The sequence below is a fragment of the Puntigrus tetrazona genome, chromosome 4, assembly GCF_018831695.1.
Source record: "Puntigrus tetrazona isolate hp1 chromosome 4, ASM1883169v1, whole genome shotgun sequence".
Lineage (NCBI taxonomy): Eukaryota > Metazoa > Chordata > Actinopteri > Cypriniformes > Cyprinidae > Puntigrus > Puntigrus tetrazona.
In genome coordinates, this window is record NC_056702.1 from 1,804,874 (window position 1) to 1,830,748 (window position 25,875).

The 25,875-nt window shown below is 36.8% G+C and overlaps 4 protein-coding genes and 1 long non-coding RNA gene across 6 annotated transcripts; 4 read left to right on the forward strand and 1 right to left on the reverse strand.

Moving 5' to 3' along the window:
* Nucleotides 1-715: 715 nt before the first annotated feature.
* LOC122343360 (deleted in malignant brain tumors 1 protein) lies at nt 716-3,827 on the forward strand. 2 transcript variants are annotated; one of them, XM_043237778.1, is made up of 8 exons: nt 716-853; nt 1,015-1,053; nt 1,179-1,511; nt 1,703-2,002; nt 2,103-2,411; nt 2,706-3,011; nt 3,139-3,494; nt 3,618-3,827. In XM_043237778.1, exons 2-8 carry the CDS (start codon nt 1,020-1,022, stop codon nt 3,621-3,623), a joined length of 1,644 nt encoding a protein of 547 aa, XP_043093713.1. In that variant the 5' UTR covers nt 716-853; nt 1,015-1,019; the 3' UTR covers nt 3,624-3,827. The 2 variants fall into 2 exon arrangements, with proteins under 2 accessions (XP_043093713.1, XP_043093714.1); XM_043237779.1 differs by lacking the exon at nt 716-853 and having other exon boundaries at nt 957-1,053.
* Nucleotides 3,828-4,418: 591 nt separating this feature from the next.
* Nucleotides 4,419-11,605, forward strand: mapk11 (mitogen-activated protein kinase 11). Its single transcript, XM_043237781.1, has 12 exons — nt 4,419-4,659; nt 8,304-8,433; nt 8,621-8,679; nt 8,872-8,983; nt 9,113-9,142; nt 9,281-9,328; nt 9,445-9,559; nt 9,647-9,718; nt 9,960-10,039; nt 10,155-10,233; nt 10,663-10,836; nt 11,042-11,605. The coding sequence occupies exons 1-12, from the start codon at nt 4,547-4,549 to the stop codon at nt 11,113-11,115; spliced, it is 1,086 nt and encodes a 361-aa protein (XP_043093716.1). The 5' UTR covers nt 4,419-4,546; the 3' UTR covers nt 11,116-11,605.
* Nucleotides 11,606-13,149: 1,544 nt separating this feature from the next.
* mapk12b (mitogen-activated protein kinase 12b) lies at nt 13,150-17,877 on the forward strand. The gene is made up of 12 exons (XM_043236242.1): nt 13,150-13,471; nt 14,408-14,537; nt 14,692-14,750; nt 14,911-15,022; nt 15,120-15,149; nt 15,381-15,428; nt 15,523-15,637; nt 16,701-16,772; nt 17,037-17,116; nt 17,223-17,301; nt 17,378-17,551; nt 17,721-17,877. Exons 1-12 carry the CDS (start codon nt 13,353-13,355, stop codon nt 17,795-17,797), a joined length of 1,095 nt encoding a protein of 364 aa, XP_043092177.1. The 5' UTR covers nt 13,150-13,352; the 3' UTR covers nt 17,798-17,877.
* Nucleotides 17,878-18,761: 884 nt separating this feature from the next.
* LOC122342504 (hemagglutinin/amebocyte aggregation factor-like) lies at nt 18,762-20,189 on the forward strand. The gene is made up of 5 exons (XM_043236337.1): nt 18,762-18,907; nt 18,988-19,066; nt 19,370-19,558; nt 19,634-19,786; nt 19,956-20,189. Exons 1-5 carry the CDS (start codon nt 18,853-18,855, stop codon nt 19,999-20,001), a joined length of 522 nt encoding a protein of 173 aa, XP_043092272.1. The 5' UTR covers nt 18,762-18,852; the 3' UTR covers nt 20,002-20,189.
* A 123-nt stretch (nt 20,190-20,312) lies between these two features.
* LOC122342506 lies at nt 20,313-24,715 on the reverse strand. The gene is made up of 3 exons (XR_006250585.1): nt 24,616-24,715; nt 24,037-24,072; nt 20,313-21,273 (listed from the first exon to the last, which is right to left on the reverse strand). It is a non-coding gene; the product is annotated as an uncharacterized LOC122342506 (long non-coding RNA).
* Nucleotides 24,716-25,875: the final 1,160 nt, after the last annotated feature.

Consider the following 25,875-nt stretch of genomic DNA (forward strand, 5'->3'; position numbering starts at 1 on the left):
CTCCGGACCACCAGCATATATTTCCTCAGACACAACAAATACAGACCCAAATTCTTTCCTCAAGGGACGCCTGACTTCTGTATTAAAGATGTTTACCTAGAAACAGAAATGTTCATTTGCAAAAGATGGCGCCAAACCATAAAGCACACAGATAAGCTTGTTGTCAGTAAATTTGTATATGCTCATTATATGTTCCTTGTAGCCCTAAACAAATTACATTCTGCAGAATTTCTCTTTAGAGAATTTGAATGGGATGTTTGCATACTGCTTAGAATGAAATACTAATTTAAGTACAGTGCAGTGCGGTAGAATCCAGCAAAATGTTTGAATTAGATGTTTTGTTTATCAAATGTGGATGTCAAAAAACTGCACAACTATCTGTAAATGCACATTTATTTGGGTCAGTCTGGATAGTGGCTGTGATCATGGATAAACAAGAAGGAAATTGTCACACATCCACATCCATTTTTAAATTAACTACCTTGCTTATTTTATTAATATTTACATTTTTTGGATGCGATTAACTGTTGAGAGTGTATTAGATACTGTAGTGTATCAACAGTTATTTAGTTATGTACTGCATTTTTACTTATTAATTTTACAGATAAGATTAATCTAGAAAAGTATAACAATCTTCTATAAACAGCGACTTGCTGTATCATATTGTGTTTTCCTGATAAACAAATTAGGCACACATCCAATATTTTTTGCTGAAACCACACATGAATTCCAAAATAGTTTTGTTTAACAAATATAATATCTATTTTAAATAAAACTGTGACATATATGACATGAAGAGAATGCAGTCGGAAAAGCACATGTACGACAAACGAAGAGAAGAACCATTTAGCAGGTATTAACATACAAATCATATTTATATTGTTCAAATAGAATTTATATTTGATTACAATATGTAAATCTTACAGTTGAATGTGATCAACCTTATAGGCTGAATACAGTACATTAATATGCATACTCAATGTGAATAATATATCATATCTAACATATTTCTAGCTGCTATGCTGTGGTTCATGCAACTATTTCTGCTTCCGGGTAAGAGGATTATGCTATAGACTGAAACAATTCTTGGTCACACATTTTGTTATATTTTCAGCATGATAAAGCAATAAATGAAATATTACCAATCTGCATATTTGGCTATTATGCTGCATGTATAGGTTTTACAACTCCCACTAGTGCAGACCAAATCAGACTGATTAATGGCATCAACTCTTGTTCTGGACGAGTGGAGGTTCTTTATAATGAAATATGGGGAACCGTGTGTGATGATGGCTGGGATCTAACAGACGCTGCAGTGGTGTGTAGAGAGATGGGATGTGGAGATGCTATAGAGGCAAAGAGCGCTGCTTATTTTGGCCCAGGATCAGGACAGATATGGATGGATGATGTAAACTGCACTGGTACTGAGTCTTCACTGATGAATTGTACGACACGTGGATGGGGAAAACATAACTGCCAACATTCCCATGATTCTGGAGTCATTTGTAACAGTGAGTCTAAAATATAATTTTATACAATGTACAATTGCATATTTTACTTTTTGACCTAAGAGAGTCGAATAGAACAATATCGTAAAAGTTTTAGTTTTTTTTCCTATACAATGTGTTCTTGAAAGTGATAGGAAAACCACACAAATATATTGGGAGACAAAACAACTTATTTTTATTTTGTGTGTGAATAGCAACTGTCAGGTTGGTGAATGGAGATGACAAGTGTTCTGGACGAGTGGAGGTTCTCCGTGAGGGTCAGTGGAAAACCGTGTGTGGTGATGACTGGGATCTAACAGACGCTGCAGTGGTGTGTAGAGAGATGGGCTGTGGGGGTGTCGTATATGCAAGTCGTGCCTTTTTTTACCAAGTACCAGGACAAATGTGGACGAAAAGTGTACAATGTACCGGGAGTGAATCTACATTGAAGAGCTGCAGAGCACAAGAAATGGCCTCCTGTAGTAGTAATAAAGCTGCTGGAGTCCTCTGCCAGCGTGGGTCGTAACACTTTTAATATGATTTTAATATGCTTTAGTGCATTCAACTCATCTTTACAGACATTAAAACTTTCATTTCTTTTGCTGTGTGCTTCAGTTCCTGTCACACTGGTCAATGGCACTCATTCATGTTCTGGACTAGTGGAGGTCCGACACAATGGAATATGGGGAACAGTGTGTGGTGACGGCTGGGATCTAAAAGACGCCGCAGTGGTGTGTAGAGAGATGGGATGTGGAGATGCTATAGAGGCAAAGAGTCAAGCTTCTTTTGAACCAGGATCACAGCCGGTATGGATGAACAATGTGAGCTGTAATGGAACAGAGTCTACACTGAAGGACTGTGCGTTAAGCGGAAGAGTTCGACAAAACTGCAGCAATAAAAACTATGCTGGTGTTATCTGTGGACGTAAGTGAATAAGGCTTCATTATAAAGGTCTACTGCCTGACTTAACACTTCAGTACTGCTGCGCTTCTTAACGTAATAGTTCATGTCAATAATGTGCAAACTTATGTCTGTCTTAGACCAACACATTTAAAAAAAGGGGTTTTCTCAAAAAAACTATTCTTAACATTTTCTAAAGGCTTTTTTTTTCTTGCAAAGAACAATGGATGTTAGAGATTCTTCATGGAGCACTGATGACAAAAAAACATTTTAAACAGTGTTATCAACCTTTCTGCCATGTCTATTTATGTTTGTTAGCCAAACTTCGACTGCAGAACGGTTCCAGCTCTTGTTCTGGACGAGTGGAGGTTCTTCATAATGGAACATGGGGAACAGTGTGTGATGATGACTGGGACATAAAAGACGCTGCAGTGGTGTGTAGAGAGATGGGATGTGGAGATGCTATAGAGGCAAAAAAAGGTGCGTTTTTTGGCACTGGTTCAGGACCAATATGGATGAATAATGTAAATTGCAATGGGAATGAGCTAGCTCTGAGGAAATGTAGATCATCTGGATGGGACGTACAGACCTGCAATCATATGGATGCTGGAGTCATCTGCCAATGTGAGTCAAATACACACATAAAAACGGCCAATTACTCTGCCATCCAGAATATTACAAGTAACTTTCATCATTATCTTTTGTAATATTATAGAAAAACAACAGAAGTTTTGTTTAATGTCTATTTCAGACAGCTACACCTATATCAACGATTCAAAAAGCTGGATTGATGCACTAGAATACTGCAGAACTCGTCACCAGACACTGGCGCACGTTTTAAATGCCATGGCACATGACTACATCACACAGATGCTGCAGGATAAAGGAGTCACTGATGGAGTGTGGATCGGGCTTGAGAGGAGTATGCTCTTCACTTGTTCACCCTGGCTGTGGACCGGTGGGTCGTATGTGGAGTATGCATTGTGGCATCAAGACTATCCAAAAGACCAAGAGACCATGTTTTGTGGAAAACTTTTTAAGAAGGAACAGAACGGGTTTGGATGGATTGATGCTTGCTGCCATGAGCGCCTGCCTTTCATCTGTCAGGTCAGTTTCTCATCTTGGTTTAATGAAATCGGCTTTTTGATTACATGTACTCTTGTGCTTTTTGAATGTTCAAAGTTTGCAATGTTCATAGAGTCTAAAATAATTCTCTTTATCACGTTTTAGGATTGAAACACTAGGTGGAGCTGTATCCTTGTTTGAATCAGTTGGTGAAAAGCTATAGTAATGTGTAGCCCTGTGTGTTGGTATGTACTTGTATAAGATACTATTAAAAAATCTATATGAAATGTATTTTAAAATTCACATGAAAATGCTCATCTTCTTTTCTGAGTTTATACTGAAATGATTTATGTGACTAATGAATCTTTAAACGTCTGTGAAGAGTTTTAGGCTTATTATTAATGATTGATATTCTTGTCTCATTTTTCATAGATTTTTTTTTCTTTAGTTTTTTGCCAATTTATTTCAAAATGTTTCTCTAAAAAGTTTTATTGGTGGCATTTATACTTGTGATAAACTATTTGAAATTATTTGTCTTTTAATACATCTACATTATGCTAATGTTTCATATCTTATTAAGTAAAAATGTATTGTTCAATAGTTACATTTCATCTTAATTTAATGCTGTTTGCATATTGAGATGAATCATTTTGTTTTGTTGCTCTCTATACTGCCTTAATTAAAAAAATGTACTTTTGTAATAGTATAACAGTAATTCAAAATAGTTAATGTAGTTCACAATTTTGATGATAACAGGCACATGCATTTATATTATTATTATTACCAACAACATCACTAATATTCATATAAAAATGTATTATTGTTAATGTTATTATTATTATTTATTTTAATAGCCTAACATAAATTATATCCACTGCCTGTCCCATCCCCCCATCTCTGTCTCTCTTACACACACACACACACACACACACACACACACACACACACATAGGCATCACAGACGGTTCCTCCCATTTCTGGCAAATAGAGGGAGTAAAGCCGGCTGCCTCCACACATAAGCATATCTCTCTGGCGGATGCGTTAATGTTTTACTGACAGTTTAGTAATAAAGGGCGTCGTTTTAAACGGAAAAGATGTCGACAAGACCGGGATTCTACCGGCAAGAACTAAACAAGACTGTCTGGGAGGTGCCAGAACGATACCAGAATCTCACACCGGTTGGATCGGGGGCATATGGCTCAGTGTGGTGAGTCCAGCAAGCGAGCTTACGAATACTACTATGAGGAAGGTTTGGCTTATGAATATTAACTACGTGGCCGGTGATTGGCTGAAGCGCCGACGCTCTATCGCTATCGAACGCTGCACTGAGGGCGTGGCTCCTGAATATTACACTAGGGCGTTCAGGAAGGTTACTAAGCAACGTCAGCATGAACAAATTAATATTCATTAACTGATCCTTCGTCGTAGTATGATTCGTAATTTAGCGTCGAAGAGGAGGAGAGGGTGAGGCAGGAATAAAGCTTGACAAAACAACATCCGGAAAAACATTAATCTTACTTTTTTCCACAGGGATAATAAGACACTTGCAGAAAAATAATAGCAAAATGGAACCAACATTTCATACTGCAAATTATATTTGTTGGCATTGCTGTTTAATGTGTTTATATTGTGAACGCTGCTGTTCCTTTTGTTTACTGACATGTGTCAATCATTCCTTTAGCAATAATAACTGTCTGTAGATATTAACAGTATTAAAAGAATGAATGCTAAACTCAAAGCTGATATATCTGGCAATCTATCAAAAACACAAAGGCAGTATTTGAAAAGAAATCTCAGGGATTTTGCCCTGTATATCACTGGTAGTCATGACATTTGTGTTTTTATACAGGATGAAAACATACTGTGGTTCTGATTATGTACGTTTGTTTAGTTTAGCTTTATAAAGAACCTTCCAACATGCCCATCTGCTGCCACAATATTGTTCTAGTACAACATGCTAGGCCTATTCAGTTCCGGTCTTAAAGTGAGACCGTCTTCCAGTTTTACCAGTGCCACACCCCCCATCAGCATCTGACGTCCATCTGCATGGGAAAACGTCCAGATATTTCATCCTGCCATAATGCACTCATTCTGAGAGATTTACATTGCGCTGCACAAGGCAGCATCTCAACTATAACATTAGAACCCTCGAGCCTCCCTCGTGCTGTGACTGACTGAAACGGTTGCCATGGTGACACAGCTTCTGGCTTCAGCATTTTCCCATTTTCACCGTGCTAATTTGCAAATATTGAGAAGATGTCAATCAGTTTATATATAAGTACGTCACGTCATTTTGAGGCATCAGCAGCAGTTGTGTAATCATCCAGATGATATGCTGAATTCATTTCGCAAGTAAACATGTTTCTCTTCTCCTTCCTAACTTTTTTCAAACCATGTTTCACAATTGTTGTGTAATCAGGCATTGCTGTTTCCGCTCTGCAAGCTACTGTTCTAACAGCTTTGTCTAAGACAGCCAGATTAAAAACAGTCTGACTCGTGGTATAATATATAAAGACTTCTTCATTAGATATTAACTGAGAAGAAACCTAAAATGGCTTAAAGGAATGGTACGCCAAAAAAATGAACATCTGCTAACATTTACTCACCCTCAGGCGATCCAAGAAGTAGATGAGTTTGTTTGTTCACTAGAACAGATTTAGAGAAATGTATCATTACATCACTTGCTCACCAATGGATACTCTGCAGTGAATGGGTGCCAAACAGCTGATAAAAACATCACAATAATGACTCCAGTCTATCACTGAATGCCTTGTGAAGCAAAAAGCTATGTGTTTATTAGAAACAAATACATTATGTTTTAAAATATGTGTCCATCATTTATAATAACGTCCTCCAGTGCAAAATCCATCTCCTGTTGTCCTCTCAAAATTCACCCACATATTTGTTTAGAACTTGTTTGGACTAGGTTTGCATGTGAATGTTGTTTAATCTCTGCATATTTTTCTTCTGATTGGAATGAGACAACTTTTTCATATTTTGTAAAAAGGACTTGTATTTTAGCTGGAGGCCATGGTCTGAAATGATGGATTTATTTATTTTAAACATGAAGCTTCACAATATGCTGGCTGATAAACTGGAGTCGTGTGGATTACTTGTGGATTGTGGTAATGTTTGGACTTTCATCCTGACGGCACCCATTCACTGCAGAGGATCCATTGGTGAGCAAGTAAAGGAATGCTAAATTTCTCCAAATCTGTTCCAACAAGAAACAGAAACATTTTGGATTACCTGAGGGTGAGAACATTTTCAACAATTTTTCATTTCTGAGTGAACCATTTCATAATATTGTTAATTTTTTACACATTAATAATGATCTTTGCATATTTTTTTTAATATTCATTGATCTCAATAAAAGCACACAAATACCAAAAGCACCACATTAGGGAACTAAACACTGCACTGCTCTGTTTTGTTCTGAAACTAGTAGATGCCGTGGTTGACAATGCTAAATAAAAGCTAACTAGCAAATATCCCAAACCCACAGGCAATTGGTTTGGGAGCACCAGCAGAGAACACTGCTTGAGGGCATCACATGGGCGTCCTATTTTTAAAGCTATTACCAGCGTTTCTTCCCGTTTATTTAGGAGGATTGCCAGCTCTGAAAAAAAAATAAGATGCAGCTCATTTCATTGTCAGTGACGCAGATGCCCCGCAACATTTTGAGACCACCTGAGACCTAATTATTTCATTATCAGTATTAAAAGATGCACAACACTAACAATGGATTTACACAGGAGATTTAATTGCTGCTGATTGGATCCCATGTCAAGCTGAATAGGTTCAGCAATTTCTAACAGCCTGGGGATATGATTATAGAGACATTGCAGTGTATCATCTGACATGAGAGGCTTGATTAAGCTATTGTTATGTTTTGTTTTAATAATAGGGCCTGGTCCCACAGTGCTTTAATAAAGCATGCAAAACAATGCAACAATCATTTAGTCACAATATCCACATTTATTAGTGATCATAATTTGAATTTGGATATTCAGACTGTCACATTCATTCAGAATTAAAGCACTACAACTAGAAGAATGAACAATCATTATTCAGACCCTGTTAATGTCCTTCATTTTAGTCCCCAGGAATGTCACACACACACACTCCACAAACACTTTCTTACTCAAATGAGCTGTGAATTTGCATTGTTCACGTTAAGCCCTTTCTATTGTGTGATTATTTGACTTCTTCACAGCAGAGCTGATTCATTTTAAAGGAAGGGGGCAGGGCAGACCTGGGGTTGAAACAGGGAATGGGAGCATCCCAATTGGGGGTTGGGTGCTCCTGTCTTCAACAGAGACTACGGTGAAAAAAAAAGTATTACATTAAATGAAGTGTATGGCATATCATATTGCATGATGCAGTTATAGAAAGCCAGGACTCCATCTTGTACCTTTTTTTTTTCTTAGAACACCTTCATTAATCAAGTTTTGATTTAATTCAATAGACTAAATTACATTACTTTATCCACTGAGTTATTACTTAATTATTACTTTATCCACTGACTCACTGAGCCTCCGAAAGGTGAGACAAACATCTTGTTTTTATTAATTACTGCTGAGTCGTGCACTCATGTCAGACATGCTTCTCCAGAGCATTTGGTTGGATAAAGAACTGAAGAGTGCGTGTGACAGCCCTCATTCAGCTTGTGTTTAATATGGTCCACCGCTATGAGGAAGCGATGCCATTTTGAACAAAAGGTCAAATTTAACAGGAACATACCAGTCCTCTCATCATGGCAAATAACTGCAGTCTCAGTACAAGCAGACACTTTAGTTTTAAGTTGGATTTAATCATTTGAAACATTTGACTGTTTATCTCTCTGTTTAGCTCGGCATATGATGTGCGCCTCCGGCAGAAAGTGGCCGTCAAGAAGCTCTCCAGGCCTTTCCAGTCCCTCATTCACAGCAGAAGAACATACAGAGAACTGAGACTCCTCAAACACATGAAACATGAGAATGTAAGTCCCTCAGAAACACATGCAAACACATTGATACAACGGAGCAAACAAATACCAAATGCCCAGTCCTGCACAAATATAACTTGTACAAGTGACAATCATCAAAAATCTGAATCGAGATTGTTAGGTCTGTTCGAATAACAAAGTCTAGAGCTACTTGAGTCATGTTATGTTTTCTGTAATCCAGGTTATTGGACTGCTGGATGTTTTTACTCCGGCAGCTTCTCTAGAAGAATTCAATGAGGTGTGAGTGTCTGCCCGGTCACTATATCTTTTGTGAATGCATAAAATAGCTTTTTAGATGTCTGAAAAACTAAAATGGTTTGATTATAACCAAAGCAGTCAACCAATTATGAAATAGTACTTTTTATTTTCAAGTGTGTGGCGATTTAAATGCACTAAATCGACTAAAAGCTAAGGCTATCTCTGTCTCTCTAGATATCTTGTGACCAACCTGATGGGAGCGGATCTCAACAACATTGTCAAATTTCAGAGACTTTCAGATGAACATGTACAATTCCTCATTTATCAGCTTCTCCGGGGCCTTAAGGTACACTTTCATTTCAAAGGTTTCAACCAGTTCTGAATTGAAGAAACAAACAGTTTTCTTTCTTTGTGCCTCTTTTACTATGTCCTACTGTTTCTTCTAACAGCTCAACTTTTTTTCTCTCACAAACAGTACATCCATTCAGCTGGGCTGATCCACAGAGTGAGTGCTTTTCCTCCTTCTCAGTTTTTGTTTAGTGTCCATTTTATAGGCCACTAGAGTCTTGTTCCTTTTAACATGATCACTACATATTTCAAGAACATAAATATTACACATTTTAATTTGCGCGTATGCTTGCAGGACTTAAAGCCGAGCAATGTAGCGGTGAATGAAGATTGTGAACTCAGGGTGAGAAAAACTCACCTTTTGATCCCTTTCCAGTCTATACACACATTTCCAGAAATTCTAGAATTACCAAAGTGCATTTCTTTGGTTAATTTCTATTTTTTCATCAAAACTGTCAGATCCTGGATTTTGGATTAGCCAGACAGACAGATGATGAGATGACTGGTTATGTGGCGACTCGTTGGTACCGAGCACCTGAGATTATGCTCAACTGGATGCATTACAACCAAACAGGTAAAACATATACTATATAGATAGATAAATCTACACTTTATAATCTGTGCAATTGTTTGATCAAATATGATTAAATCTGTTTCATAGTGGATATCTGGTCTGTTGGATGCATCATGGGTGAACTTCTAAAGGGAAAGGTTTTGTTTCCTGGCAACGATTGTATCCTTCCTTCACGAAAGCCATTTAAACCTCCTCTTAGTGGGTTTGTGTGTGGTTTTTGAGTGAGTCTTGCTTCCTGTAAAAGCAGGTGAGGAGAGCGCAGCCTAAGTGGTTCCAATTAAATTACAGAAGCTGAATATAAGGAACTTAAAAAACGTTTCCAATGATGGAGGCATCAGATGGGTGTCTCTTCAGCTGAAAACTCTAAACTGTTATAGAATCTTTGACATAATTTGTTCAGATATAGATCAGCTCAAGAGAATCATGGAGGTTGTAGGCACTCCTACGGCTGACGTTTTAAAGAAGATATCCTCTGAACATGTGAGAAGAGACCAAGTGTTCCGTTTTTGGTTTAATTTATACTAATAATGTCTAACGTTGTTGAATGACAGTTTGACGGAAATTTAAAGCATAGTTTTTGGTATCATCTATCTAGGCTCAGAAGTACATCCAGTCTCTTCCACACATGCCTCAGCAGGACCTGGCGAAGATATTTAGAGGAGCAAATCCTCTGGGTAAGGCTCACATTGAGAACAATAACTATATTAGCGCCCACAGGCCGTCTAAGTGTGAACTGCATTCATGCTGTCTACCACTTGTAACGCTTGAGCTCTTTGATGTTTTCTAGATTTCTAGATCAAGGTTTCATCAAGTGGGGAAAAAAAGTTCTGTATGTTTCAATGATATTGCAGTAGATTCTGATTGGCTGTCAATGTTTTTATGAAGAAACGTTCTAAAAGTTCCATTGACAAATATTCTTTTGTATCATTGCTTTTTTCTTATCTTTAAAACCTTAAAAAGTCCTTTAAGTACAATCAATTCTGCAAAAAAAGTTTTTAGAATTTTAAACAGTACTTAAAAACTCAATTAGTCAAATAAAATCTAATTATTTTCTCCCCTTTCTCAATTTTTTCCCATCCGCATTTGACATCTTTAACCATTAGCGGTTGATCTGTTAAAAAAAATGCTGGTGTTAGACTGTGACGGGAGGATTTCAGCCAGTGAAGCTCTGTGCCATCCGTACTTTTCCCAATACCATGATCCAGAAGATGAACCCGAGGCGCCTCCATATGATCAGACCCCTGAGAGCAAAGATCGCACACTGGAGGAGTGGAAGGGTGAGGGGAAGTCTCACACTGCTTTTGTCTGGATTAAATCTTGTAGACGTACACTAAAACTATTACTTCATTCAGAAAACCACTGTGAACATGATCCGCCAAAACTGATACCTTGTAATATAATATCAAGTCTTATTTGTCACACTTTATCGACTAATATTTCGAGTTGTTTATAGAAATCCAAACTCTCTTTCTCCCTACACAGAGCTGGTGTTTGAGGAAGTGAGCAATTTTAAAGATCCACCCAGTAAACCTGAAAGTCTTCAGGTTGAACAATAAAACCGAGCGTAACTACAATCCAGGAAGATGCTGCCCCTCACCACAGTCTGTCTCTCAAACGTATGAACTACAGGACTGGTGGACAAACAGTATATGGACACCTTGCAGTCCAACAAGAGACAATGATTATGTATTTCCAAGGCATGATGCCCTACCTGTATGTGGGTGTGTGTTCATACACACTTAATTAAGAGCGAAACACGACCGGGATTGTTTGAACATAGACACAAATGTATTAATATTACAAGGTGCATGTTGAGTGTATGTGTGCAGAGTTGTGTGTTTTGACTGTTTTTTTATATTTGATGTGAGACAGGCGTCTATGGGTGAAGCAGGGTATGGTGTCTTTCATATGAGACCAAAACAAACAAAGCAGGAGTAGGAGAAAAATATGTTTACAATGTTGGATGGAGTGGGATGCGTGTCTTAAAAAGTTCATATATGCATCAATGTACAAAAGTGTCTGCATAAAACTAAATCGGTTACATAATCTGTCTTTATTCATTTTGCATCTACAAGGCCATCTGAGTATAACATACCTCAAAAACTGAATCATGTGCGTTCGCATGGTATCGCACCTCAGGTGAAAATTAAGTATTTAATAGTTGTTTGGTTACAGAAAACATAGTGGTAAAACTCATCCCAGTCACAAATACTGTTTTTTCTTAACAGAAGGTTGAAATAAAGGTTAACTGTTAGTTTATGCTGCACTTTAACAGTGCTGGTTTATTCAACATATGCTTGATAAAAGGTTTTTCTTTTCTGAGGTTATTTAAAGGACCAGTATGTGGTTTGACCTCATTTATCGTAAAACTTATACATTTCAGTTGTCAGTTGTCATTAATATCCATATCTTTAACAAAACCTGTGTTAAAGAGCACATCTAATTCATAATTAACACATATAAAAAACTAGTATGATTGTTTTAATTGTGGCATTATTTTCATTTAAATTAAGTACATTTTCATTATGATAACACGCAAATTAGTTAATCAATCAATTAATACCAACAACAATAATAAATACATTTATCGTATTGCCTTTAATTTTTACAAATGTAAAATATAGACCATTTTAGAAATATAAGAAACAAAACAATTTTTAAAAATAATGTCAATATCAAAAATAAAAAATCTTTTACATATAATAAAAATTTTAAAAACTTTTTTTTTTTAAATGTAAAATATAATTTCATTCTTTTTATTGATAAAGCAATTTAAATTCAGTCTTCTGAATGTTTCGGTAACACTTTAAAATACGTAACACTTGTTAACTATTAACAACGACTTTTCTCTCAATAAATTCTTAATTTGCTGCTTATTAATAGTAAGGTAGTTGTTAAGGTATTATTATGTGGTTAATAAATGGATAATATTCTAGTAATACGCATGCTAATAAGTAACTAATAGGTGTAACCGTAAAATAAAGTGTTACCAATGTTTCTTCTGTCTATAGTGAAATGAATTACACAATAGTTTAAATGTATTTGGGGAACCCAGCAGGTCTTTAGAAAATGAATGTGTGTTTTAAAAACAGGAAACTGTATTCCAGGAAGTGGTTAAGGTGGTTGGTGTGTTATTTCTCAATGTATATTTTGGAAGATCCTCAATGACTACTGTGATGTCATGAAACTGAGTTGAATGGGGAAAATGGCTGTGGTTTCTCACATTTACACTGTATTTTAATGAACATCATCAACAACTGTCCTGCTTTTAGTACAGTGTAAAAAAAATACACTACCACTTCTCTGACTTGTCCTGTTATGTGGCCTAAGCACTTTGCCCATATGTATCTGCACCCTCCTCCTGGTCTATTGCATAAGATAGAAACTGCCTTGAGCTGTTTCACTGGGACGGGAGAGGTCTTTTCCCCTTTGTGAGTAAGCCAGTCCCCTGAGCATGTATCCACGACCCCCTCACCATCTCTTTTAATAAAAAAAAAACACTCTTTTCCTGAAACCTGTCACGGTGTTAAGCATTTTAAAGCTAGGAGGAGTCAATTACACCTCATTTAGGCTACAAACAAGATAACATTGTTTATTTTTATGTTTATTTCATCGAGTATCCCGTGCGTAATTGTGGAAACTTTGAACCGCCCCCAAATCTACCGGTGCTCTCCAAGTTGCGCTCCGTTTGCGCTTCTTCTCTGAGAGTTTCTTCAAAATACCCGATAAACAATGAGAACGTAAAAAAGATAGTTCCACTTTTGAAAGACATTACTTTCAACGCTCTCTGAGGATGTCACTCCGAACCAGGGCAGGATTTTATCGCCAGGAAATAAACAGAACCGTTTGGGACGTACCGGAGAGATACAGAGATCTCATTCAGATAGGAACCGGAGCGTACGGGACGGTCTGGTAAGTATATTTTTAGTATTTAAAAGTTAATAATTGTCCGGCGCGTGCGAATTATTCAGTTGCTTTCAGGGGATCGAGATGAATCTTCGGTTCCGTAGTTTTATACAAAGCGTCTTCATACGCAATGCGGCTTTTTAAAACACTATTTCTGTGATAGAACCAGCTAGATTTATCACTACTTTGTAAGAAATAGCAGAACTTTCGTTTGAGCTTCGTTCTGTTGCTATGGTTACCGCCGACGAGCGCAATGTATATTCGCTAGAGTCTATTTAGCACTTGTGGCTCTGAAAAATGCTGTTGAACTCTACTGTATATGTACTTAAATGCATTCTTATACATATAAGCCCCTTCAGTTTTGCTTGGTGCTCCAAACCCACTCCCCGCGTTTGTTAATATTACTTTACACGTTCAAACAAAGCAATAGTCTCCCGGGTCTGTAACTTCATGAGAATATTTCTCAAGAGTGCTGTGCAATGAACGCTGTTAAGACTGGCCTCATTTTTAAATTGCATCATACACTTCCATCTGTTTGCTTAATTGTTCTTCAGCTAAATGCCTCCTGGCTTATCTGGGCGAAACTGTGAAACCTCTGTAAACTTTTCTCTCTTTGCAAGACAAGAGGTCACATAACAAAGCCCCCCCACCGATCCCATTGTCTGCGTTTAACAAGCAGAATTTGCCGAATTAAAGACATTGTGTTGGTCTTCAGCAGGCTTTTCGCTTTAATAGATTCTACCAACAACCAGAGTTGCTCAAGTTTTACTTTAAGTAATAAACCTGTTGCACATTACGCTCTTTCGTGACCATATTTCAGGTCCAGACATTTAGAGGTAAATAATGCAATCAACATGCCCACAAAGAGTGGACTTCAACCTCGCAGTGGCCGATAGGCACAATTGTTAAACCCTGCTTTTACTCTTCTCAACATATCCACAGTTCAGCCATTGACCGTAAAACAGGAGTGCGTGTGGCCATCAAGAAGCTCCACCGGCCGTTCCAGTCCAGACTGTTCGCCAAGCGCGCTTACAGAGAGCTACGACTCCTCAAGCACATGAAACACGAGAATGTATGTTACCACCATCTACATTTACCATGTACATTATTAAAGAACTCTGTCATTAATTAATAATCTCATATGGTTGCCGTTTTTTCCTCTCTTTATGAAGTTTGCCATTGTTAATGTTGTCTGTGGACCCTCATATCTAATTCTCACTATTCAGGTTATTGGACTGCTGGATGTCTTTACCTCGGAAATCTTATTGGACAGATTTCAGGATTTGTGAGTTGATTTTATCGGTCCTAATGCACTATTTTAGGAGATTTCAGCCACTTAAAGTACAGCTAAACTACTATAATGTAATTCAGATCATTATTAGTTGTTTTAAGTTCTGTCATCGCAGACCAACAATCAAACAGCAGCTAATGTCTTCTTCTCTCAGTTACCTGGCGATGCCGTTTATGGGCACTGATTTGGGAAAGCTGATGAAGATGGAGAGACTATCGGAGGACAGGGTGCAGTTTCTGGTCTATCAGATACTGAGGGGTCTGAAGGTTAGGCACAGATACACACACAATCTCATCTGTGAAGCGCTCTGTCCTTTTTAACTTTGTGGTATCTATAAATCTCTCTCTTGCTCTGTTTCCACAGTACATTCATTCAGCCGGGATCATTCACAGGGTAAGTGACCCCGGAGAGTTTAAATAGATGCACAGAGGGGGTTGGGTGACCACTTCATTCAACCCTGACATTCATTCATCCTCATATAACGACTTAGAAATTTACGGAGGCGTGCATTTTTGTTTCTTAAAAAAACTGGCTGTATATAATAAGTAGGAGCATTTTTGCTACCTAGATGTGTATGCATTAGTTGTGTTTATTGTAAATGTCTACTTGGTTGTCATTGTTCAGGATCTCAAACCAGGAAATCTGGCAGTGAACCAGGACTGTGAGTTGAAGGTATTTAAACAACTTGGTCTGTAGCACAATTCTAATGAATGTCTATACATCAAATTTCCTGAAAAGCTGGCGTTTCAAATATCTTTGTGTGCAGATCTTGGACTTTGGCCTCGCACGTCAGGCAGATTCAGAGATGACAGGTTATGTTGTGACGCGCTGGTACAGAGCACCGGAGGTTATCCTCAACTGGATGCACTACTCTCAAACAGGTGAGAACCACCAATAAAGACATGCACCAATAAATACAGCTGTTACCTCGTCTAAACACTAGATGTCGCTGTCCATCAATACTGAGCACAGTGAGCTCAGCAGGGCTTAATTTACAACTTAAAGAAACATGCCACTTAAAAAATAGGCTCATTTTCCAACTCACCTAGAGTTAAACAGTTTAGTCTTACAATGTTTTAACTCATTCAGCTGATCCCAGAGTCTGCCAGAGCACTTTTAGCCACAGCTTAGCATAGATCATTGCATCTGATTTGACCAGTAGCATCTAGCTTTGTGGTATCAAACTCACTTCCTAGAGGGCCACAGCTTGGTAGAGTTTAGCTCCCAAACCAGCCCTAAATTACACCTGCTTGGAAGTATCTAGTGATCCTAAAGAGCTTGATTGACTGAATGAGGTGTGTTTGATTAGGGTCGGAGCTAAACTGTGCAGGGCTGTGGCCTCCAGGAATTGAGACCAATGATCTAGCTCAAAAATTATTATGCAGTGACTGAAAAAGCTGGGAACTATTTTCAGGCGCTGCACAATACAATTGCACCTGTAGCTACAATAGCACAACCAATATGGTAATAATATGCATGATAATTATCAATTACTTAATATTGAGAATTAGTCCTTATAATAAAATAATGCCATGTTTATTTATATTTTTCCATAAATGTTTGTTTTTCTTTTGTATCGGTATTTATTGATCCTTATAGCATACCTGTTACATTATTGTACAATTCCAATTAAGTAGTCCTATATTTCAAGAGAAATGTATTTTTACCATTAGTCATGAGAGACAAAAGAAGTTAAAATAATGAAAAAAATTTAATTCACAACATTTCAACACAATCTGCTTAACAAATTTAAAGGTTGCTAAATGTTATATTATGCAACAATACATAACTACATTCTGCTTTAAAACAAATAGTGCAACCAAACTTGAAAGTTACAGAATATCTAGTAGTTACTAAGCATCTATTGTGAACTTTACATTCCAAGTTAAGAACTTATAAACAGCTGGTTCAACTATTGATGTGATGAACTGTTTTCTGTTTTAGTTGATATCTGGTCAGTGGGCTGCATCATGGCGGAGATGTTGCTGGGAAGGCCACTTTTTAAAGGAAATGACCGTATCTTTTTTACAGTGTAACCGAAAGATGATTTCTGCTTTTACATGTTCCAGTGATCAGCTGACTGATTTAATTTCATGGAAAAATATTAGCCTGTTCCTTTACTTTTGCTTTTACATGTAGCTCTCACTGCATATGTAAAAATCAGTGAACTGAACTAACTTACTATACATTTAATAGCAGAGATTAAACAGATGAATACAAAAGTACAAAGTACTTGTACTGCCTCTATTCTATCAATAAATCCTTAATGTAGACGTACAGATCTGGACCAGCTGAGAGAGATCATGAAAATCACAGGAACACCGGCACCAGATTTCATCATGAAGCTACAAAGCCAAGACGTGAGTGCATTACAGATAAAAAGAAGAGAAATGAACTTCATACACACACATGCAGACATGCAACTGCACAACTAAAGAGTGTGTCTTTCTGCATCTACCCAAACAGGCCAAAAACTACATCCGAGGTCTAGCTAAAGTACCAAAGAAAGACTTAAACACTATTTTCTTTAAAGCCAGCACAGAAGGTAAACAGAAGGTTTTGACATTTTTTTACACTGTTAGGGTCAGTTTTTTGTGTCTAATGGGCATCATTTTTTTCAGCGGTGAATGCTCTGGAGCGGATGCTGGTTCTGGATCCAGACAAACGCGTGAGTGCTGCAGAGGCGCTTGAGCTCCCGCTCTTCACAGAGTTCAGAGAACCTGAGGAAGAGACGGAGGCCCTGCCTTATGATCACTCTATGGACAACACAGAAATGCCTCTGGACCAGTGGAAACGTATGAGATAGCATCTTAATAGTTGCAATCTAAAATAAAAGAATTGCTAGGTTTTTTTTTCCTATGGGTTAAAGTTAAGAATGAATGAGCTGAAAAAATTGAAGAGAGGTCACAATGCAAAACCCGATACTTTTCTGAACGAATGTCATTTCTGTCTGTCACTTCGCAGGTCACACTTTTACAGAGATCCTGTCATTCCAGCCAGCCGTTACAGAGATCAGAGACTCCAAAGAAACATCCCTCTGAGTGAACACAGATACACACTATATATAAAATGCATAAATGCATGTGAAAAGAAGATGGAATAAATGTAAACTATATGACAAGAGTTTGTCACAATGTTGTTCCAGATTATGTGAATCTCTTTCTTGACTGCCACAAAAACCACTGTATTTGAATGCTAGTCTTAATGATTTCAGTGTGCCAGTAGGCTTTTTAAATTTACTTTAATGATCAGTTCTTACTTAATTTATTAATGCAATAGTTTAAAACGAATATTAGCACATTTAACACTGCACCTCTTTTTTAATTAATGAATAAAACGTAAAAAAATTTCTAAAATCTTAATGAGTGTCTCGTGATTTGATAGACTGAAAAACATACAGCGATCAATTGTAACTCAGAATTTACAAAATTTCATAAATTGTTACCGAGATATTTCATCAATAGTTTTTCTGAGTAAGATTCCTGAGTTTACCTTTAAACATCAAGCACCCAGCACAAAAATAAAACGGTATCATACTTAACTGTTAACGGCTAAATGTGCACATGTACTATTTTCCCACAGATAACACAGATCAAACACTCCTTAATAAAGACAGCCAAACAACACCAAAAAAGTCAAACTAGTGTTTAGTTGGCAGCAAAAATATATTTGATGCCTTTTTTTAATAAACACTGTCCTTTCTGTGCTACTACTTTCTTAACTATGTTTTTTCAGTTTAATCTGTATTATCTTTGAGAAATTATTACAAGTAAACAGTTAAGCATATACCATTTTATTTTTGTGCTAATATATATATCTATATGTACGTACATATAGATATATGTATATACAGTAATGCAATCTTACTTAGCCAAAATATCTTCAATGTTTAAAAAAAAAAAGATATAATAGCATTTCTGTTCCTAACAAACCTTGAAGGCAAAAATCAGTCCCACCTGTTCAAACATGAGTAGATCCCACTTGTTAATCAACACACTGAAACTGACCTTACGTTATGTGACCATAAGGACTGAGGTCTATATAAAAAAATCGTACCTTTCTCTCAAGTGGTCTTATAATTTGACTCAACAACACCATGAAGACAGCTGCTTTATTTCTTCTTCTGATGGGTCTCTTGGCCAATGGACAAGGTGGGAAACTTATCAAAACTTTGTTTTTACAAACGGAAATGCTTGTCAAGATGTTAAGTGTTCAGTGTAAAATCCCACAGAGTTGCACTGGGAAAACGGCTACGACCAGGATCTGAATTTTAACTGCCCTGCAGGACAGTCTATATCTTACATAAAGAGGTGAGTAAAAGCAGACTGTGCTTCTGTAAAGGTATAGATACTGCTGAAATGTTACTGAAGCAGAACGTAGCAGATCTATGTGGATCAATGAATGCAGTTACACTAAAATGTACGTTTTTGGCCAAAAAACATGCATGGTAATTTAAACCCCCAGAAAAGTTAATGTTCCATTTCAAAAGAATTTAAGCAGGCTGTATATTCTCGAACTGAATGCTACAGTAATGAAACAGAGCACATGATTGTATCATCAAGTTGGTAATTCAATTGCCTCTTACTGTTTCCTTGCCTAATGAATAAACCAAGCCAACACGATAATCATCATGAGGACCGCATGTGGGAGTTCGGCTGTAAAGACACCTTTGATTCTGGTACAGACTGTTTCTGGTCACCTTACGTCAATGATTTTGACCAAACGTTCAACTACGAGTGTCCACCGCACCACATCATGACAGGAATGAGCAGCTACCACAGCAACAAGCACGAGGACCGGCGGTGAGCTCTGATTTTGATGTTTCGTGTCAGTTCACTTGAGCTGCTGTCAATTATACTCATGTTTTTTTTTTTCAGCTGGCAGTTTCACTGTTGTAGAAGCAACAGCTACTGTACTTCGAACTGTGAGTGGACTACCTATGTGAACTGGTTTGATGAGCTCTACCACTGGACCGTACCGAACCATAACTACCTGGTGGGTGCTGAAAGCTACCATGACAATAAACATGAGTAAGTGAAGCAGATCATGCAATATTTTCTTTTCTCTCTTGAATATTTAGTTCATTTGAATACTGAGAAAGGCTTTTGGTCGACAGTGAAATAGGTGATGCAAATGTGATACTGGATATATCTGCATATTTCAATGATAATCTTGATATCTTTTTTAATATTTTTTCAGAGACCGGCGCTGGAAGTACAAGTATTGTAGTAAAGTACAATGCTGAGACTCTCAAACAATAAAAAAAAACAAAACAATCTAAAATCTGAAATAAACACAAGATGAAAATGTAGCGTCATCAATGACCCATATTTAGTTTAAAATAAAAAGTCAATTGCAATTTAATCAATAAAATTGAGTTCCAGATGCTAATATGAACAATTTCCACTTCATTAAACAATTCTCTTTGAAGCATATGATTACTTTTTCTTGAACACACTACACATCTTTGGGATCCAAACCTCTGAGACTACTCTACATTTTTATTCACTACATTTTCTTTTATATTTTCAGCATAATAATCATAATGAAAACATCTGATATCTGCACAAGGAGTTCGCCATCACAATTATTATTTGATTTGATAAAATCTTTGGCGACACTTTAGAATACATAATAAATCCTTAATTTGCTGCTTAATTAAGAATTAGCAAGGTAAGTTTAGGTATTGTGTAGGATTAGGGATGTAGAATAAGGCACTAATATGTGCTTAATTAGCACTAATAAATGGCTAATATTCGAATAATATGCAAATATGCAATATGCATTAAATGACTGGCAGTTGAACAGGTGTGTGTGTGTGTCAAGACTACAATAAAATATAATTTATAAGCTGCACTTTTATCATACGCTAGATTATCAGCATAATAATAAATGTGAGAAGTTAAACCAAAAAAGCACACAGTCAACATCACAGCTAATGTTTGCTTAAAAATCTGACAAAAGCATCCACTAAACAGTTACATGGCAGAATCACATAGCCAATAATTATAATAAAAAAGCAACTGCAAAATTATAAAAAAACTCTTGATCTGACTAAATTACTTTTCTAATGCAATTATTTTATCATTTGCACTCCTTAATAACAAGACATATTATTTTCAATGAATTTCAGACATAAACATAAAATGTCTCACCACAATAGTAAAGATTGTGCACTTTTCGTTGCAATTACACAGTGGTGTGTCGACAAAACATGTCAATATGTTATGTTTACATATCTACACTGAATGAAAACTACACCACCAGACATGTCTGGGGAAATATTACATTCTTAAAAAACTGATTCTTTTTTTTCTTTGTTATTTATCTTACAATAAATACCATACAATATTAAGTGAGTCAATCCCATGATTGCACCATATATAAAATTTTTTGGAGTGCAGCACTCAGTTCACATTACGATTATCAGATGGATTAAGAGATTTTCACCACTTTCTAGCAAATATTTGCTCCACGAACCCTCTGCAGTTGAGACGCTTGTTAAGGCAGCCTGTTACTGGAAGCAAACAAAGAACACACATTTTCATTCTCCTTCTAATCAAATGGATTTAATTAATGACAGTAAAGTTGACTTTGACTTTGAATCAACTCATTGGTAGAGATTTAAAACAGAGCAGTCAGGTATATACACAATTAATGTACTTTATGTACTGTTGCTGTGCCTCCCGGTTTAAAGCATCCGTTAACATTAAAGATGGTTAGATGTGAACAAGTGAGTGTGTGTCACGAGTAACTGTGTCACAAGAGTCTGTTTGCCACCTTTAAAGTTAAATACACAGAGATGCAAACGTGTGCAACACAAGCACAGATCAGAAGAAACACACTTGTATTCAAGATTCACTGGACAATAAAAAAAGAGAAAATTTTACTGTTGCAAAATCTAAACAAGAGATTCAGAGATCTTTGATTTTACGGTGGGGTGTAAATCATAGTCTGAAACTGCCTAACATTGCTGGCTCTTTGATAAATTATGAATAAATGAATATATAACACAGATATATAACATACATTTCACTGATTTGTAAAGCACTCTTTTTCTTCATTTGCTTTCCAACCAGTTTAATATGTGTGTCTAAAACAATCTTCTAAAACAATTAAAAAGTCAAAAACTACATCGTTTCAAGGTTCTGCTGGAGTCAGACTCGTGATTGGCTGCTGCTTACTCAGATGTGTGATTTCCAAACATGTGACGTATTTAAAAGAACGCATACAGAATGAGCACCATCGGAAATATTCACAGATAAACACCAGAATCGTGTTCATCACAAGACACCATGAGAAGAGCTGCTCTCTTTCTGCTACTGAATGGACTACTGGCCACTGGACATGGTGGGTGATTTTAATAAAAATGTCTTAGCGTTTTATACAGAACATGTTTCCTCAAATTTCTATGTATATCTCTGAGTGATTGTGATCTGCAGCATTATATCTGAGCTATTTGATACTTGAATATACTTATTTAAAACCTTGTTACGTGTCTGCACTTGCAGATCATTGCTCTTTTGATGATTTTGATTGCTTCCATTGTCCGCTTGGATAAAAGCATCTGCTAAATGACGAAATGTAAATGTTAATATCCTCCAAGCTGACCCTGGTTTGGTCTTTATCTCCACACAGGCTGGCATAACAACTACGACGAGCCTCTCAATTTTAAATGTCCCTCAGGCGAATCAGTGTCCTCCATAAAGAGGTGAGTATCGCTTGTTACAGTTTTCAAGAGTGGGTATCTTTTCTTTACTTACTCCCTATTTAAAACTTATTTCAAGTCAAACATGCCAGACTGTTTCCTCTGTTTCTCACACTTGTTTTACTTCTTTCAGGGATCGAAGATGGAAGTACAAGTACTGTGTCCAACAATGTCTTTAAAACTCAATATTCTCTCACAGTTCAGTAAAACTCTGAAATAAAAGCATGATGAGGACAAAACTGTAACTGATCTCTGTATTCAACGAATAAATTGAGCAGTGTGTTACTGCATGCATGTTTAAACCGTGCTAAATTCATTGTGTTAAATCAGTATTTTGACACTAACATTGAATTAATCCACTGATAGGTTCAACATTACCTTTCGAGAAACTGTACTTTTGAGTGAAAGTGAGTTTGACAACACGACAGGCTGGGAGTTTTTTATGCTATCAATTGATACGTCTGCTGTAGCAGGTTTTACAGCTGCAATTGGAGACAGCGAGGGCAACATTATTACGCTTCGACAGGGTATTTATGATCAGTTTAGTTCTTTCTTCACTTCTGAAGTGGACAACATAGTGCAAAGAAAAAGGTTTTTCAGCAGCTTCGAATTCAGACATGTCCACTTTAGAAAGTAACAGAACAGTTCTGGAGATAAATGGTGCAATTAAGAAACTAAAATCATTAAGAAACAGCATCAGGCCCGACACTTCCTGCCAAGTTAGCCTCTTTGTTGAGCAAAGTATCTGAGGAGGTTCTTGTTTCAAAGTCTCTCCTTGCAACCATGACTCAGGGAACCATATGAGCCCTTCTCTAAAAGCATAAAGACCTACTTAAACGTGCATCCTACCGCCCAATCGGTTGACTCAGAATAGAGCCAGTCATGAGTAAGATAATTCAGCCGGATCAGACTGGTAATTATCTCTGTTATTTACTCACCCAAGGACAATACTAACCTTCCTGCTCTCAAGGTTTTTAATAGGATTGAATATACTGTATTTTTTTTTACTATTGTGGGTAAAACTGGAAGTGTAACTGGAGTGTAAAAGTCAGTATAATTGGAAACTACCATGATGATTTTCATGAGTGAGAATTTAATGTCATCTAGCTCATTATGTTATTTATAAGACTTAAGCCAAACATGTTAGACTGTGTATATTTTTTCTAGCAGTTCTGATAAAAGTTTTATACAGTGTATACCATCCATTAGGCCTTTGTCAAAACAAATAACATATTAACCAACCGCTTTTTGCTTTTTATGTGGACAAATCTGGGCTTTAAATCAAGTTCAAATTATATTTATATGATTTATTTAACTGAGACTGGTATGTAACTCCACACAGACTGGCATAACAACTTTCAGCACAATTATGATTAAAAAAAAAGGTGAACAAATGTGCTACCACAACACAATCTCAAATTTTATGTATATATTAATCTAAAAATCGTGCATTAAGTAGTAAATGAATAACATAATCAAGCACAGATTCAGTATAGTATAGAACTCAAATCTGTTGATGAATCTTATCTATTGACTAATATACTTATCTCATGTTATGCAATCAGAACTTACCCGATGAGACTTCCGGTTTATCCAGAGAACGCAGCACTGATGGAAGAACGACAAAAGAGAGCAAAGTAAAATATAACATAAAACTAAATATTAAAGTTCATTAATATGCGTTAGGCCTTATGTTAGCACGTTAATTAACTAATGAAATAGAAATTAACTGAGGGCTTTAATGAAACTATTAGTTACATGAAAAAATAGAGCAGGTTTTTCCTTCATCGCTTTAAATAAACATCAATGTATCCACAGTATATAAGCGCTAGTTTATTTAGCTACTATATGGACATGAGTTATTGTTTCATAAGAGTATAGTAGCATTACAAGTTGGTCTGTATTTGTTTTTGTTTTGCTTTCACTTTTTTCGCTTGTTTTGCTTAAGAACGAGTCGTGGTAACTATAGCAACAGCACATTGGACTTGTATATCAATAAATGCACACTAAAATAAAAAAAAAACATTACACCGCCTGACACCTCCGGGAGTTTTTACATATCCTTGAGTTATGACTGACTGGCCCCCATTTAATTTTGGCAGTCCAAATAATGTGTTAACATCGCTTTAAAACAAAAATTCAAATCCTCACCCATCGTTGGAGTAACGTTTGAAATGTCAGTCAAGGATATACAGGTGAGCGCGAGTCACGATGACGAACACGTCCAGCACATCACGTGAAACGGTAGACGTATCACGTGATCCAGCCTGCGTAGTACTTCGTATTTTTAATATAACAACAAAAACAACATCAACATTATTGTTAAAAACGTCTTAATATTATTGTTGTTCCTCAAAGCACTTATCCCAAGTGTACGAATTATAAATTTCGAAAGTATTATTAATACAAATACATTCTTTTCTTTCTTTCTTTCTTTCTTGTTTTCCACAATCTGCACATATAATAATAATAAAATTGCACAACTGGCTGATTTTCGGTAAACATTTTAATTGTGAATTTTATATAAACGAGATAAGATCATCAAATAAGTTAGTACAAAAATGTCCATGACAATACTGTTATAAACATTAAACGTAAGCTACATTTAATACAGCTACATACAAACTTTCAAAGTGAAACGAGAACAGCTCATTTCCACCTACGACCACGAAGTGGCAGTACAGACCAAGCTTGCACTCAAACAAAGCAAGTCATGTTATACTAGTGACCTAACTACTAAAACACTCCACAATAGACTGAAATCATTTTATCAGCTGCATTGGTGCAGTTTGCATGACCTCGTTGCCCTCTTCCTGGCTTTACTTTCTCATTCTTTCTCTCTTCGCCCCTTGATTCGAGTCTTTTCAACTGACCTTGGCTGGAACTTAATATTTAGCTTGTAGGTCACATGGGTTGAGGAAACAAGCTAACAAGTCCACTGTGTTATTGTGTCCAGCGGAGGAAGCAGGTTGCAGGATTGCTGCAGATGGTCTCCGTGATGTATGTCTAGCAGGTGGAACGTGGGATAGATGGGGCCGGTTCATGGCCGCTGTGTATCCGGCTGGGAAAAAAAAGCTGACTTCCACACACACACAAACACAGAGACTAAGACTAAACGTTTGCCCTGACACATTATGAACAGGAGCTTCAGTTTTATTACATTACTCTTGTACAGATTACCGTCCTACATTTTACAATTTCGATGGCAACATTTGTGGTTTTAATCACTGAGTCGTTTTGCGCTAAATGAAATTCTGCTCTTTCGGTTTGGTTCCCATGCCTCTGCTTGTCTTTCACACGTCTCGGATATCGAGCTAAAAGTGAAACATCTCTCATTGTCAAGGTCTCTCGCGGGATGGGGGGAGGTGTTAGGCAGAGAAAGAGGGGAGAAACAGAAAAATGAAGAGGAGA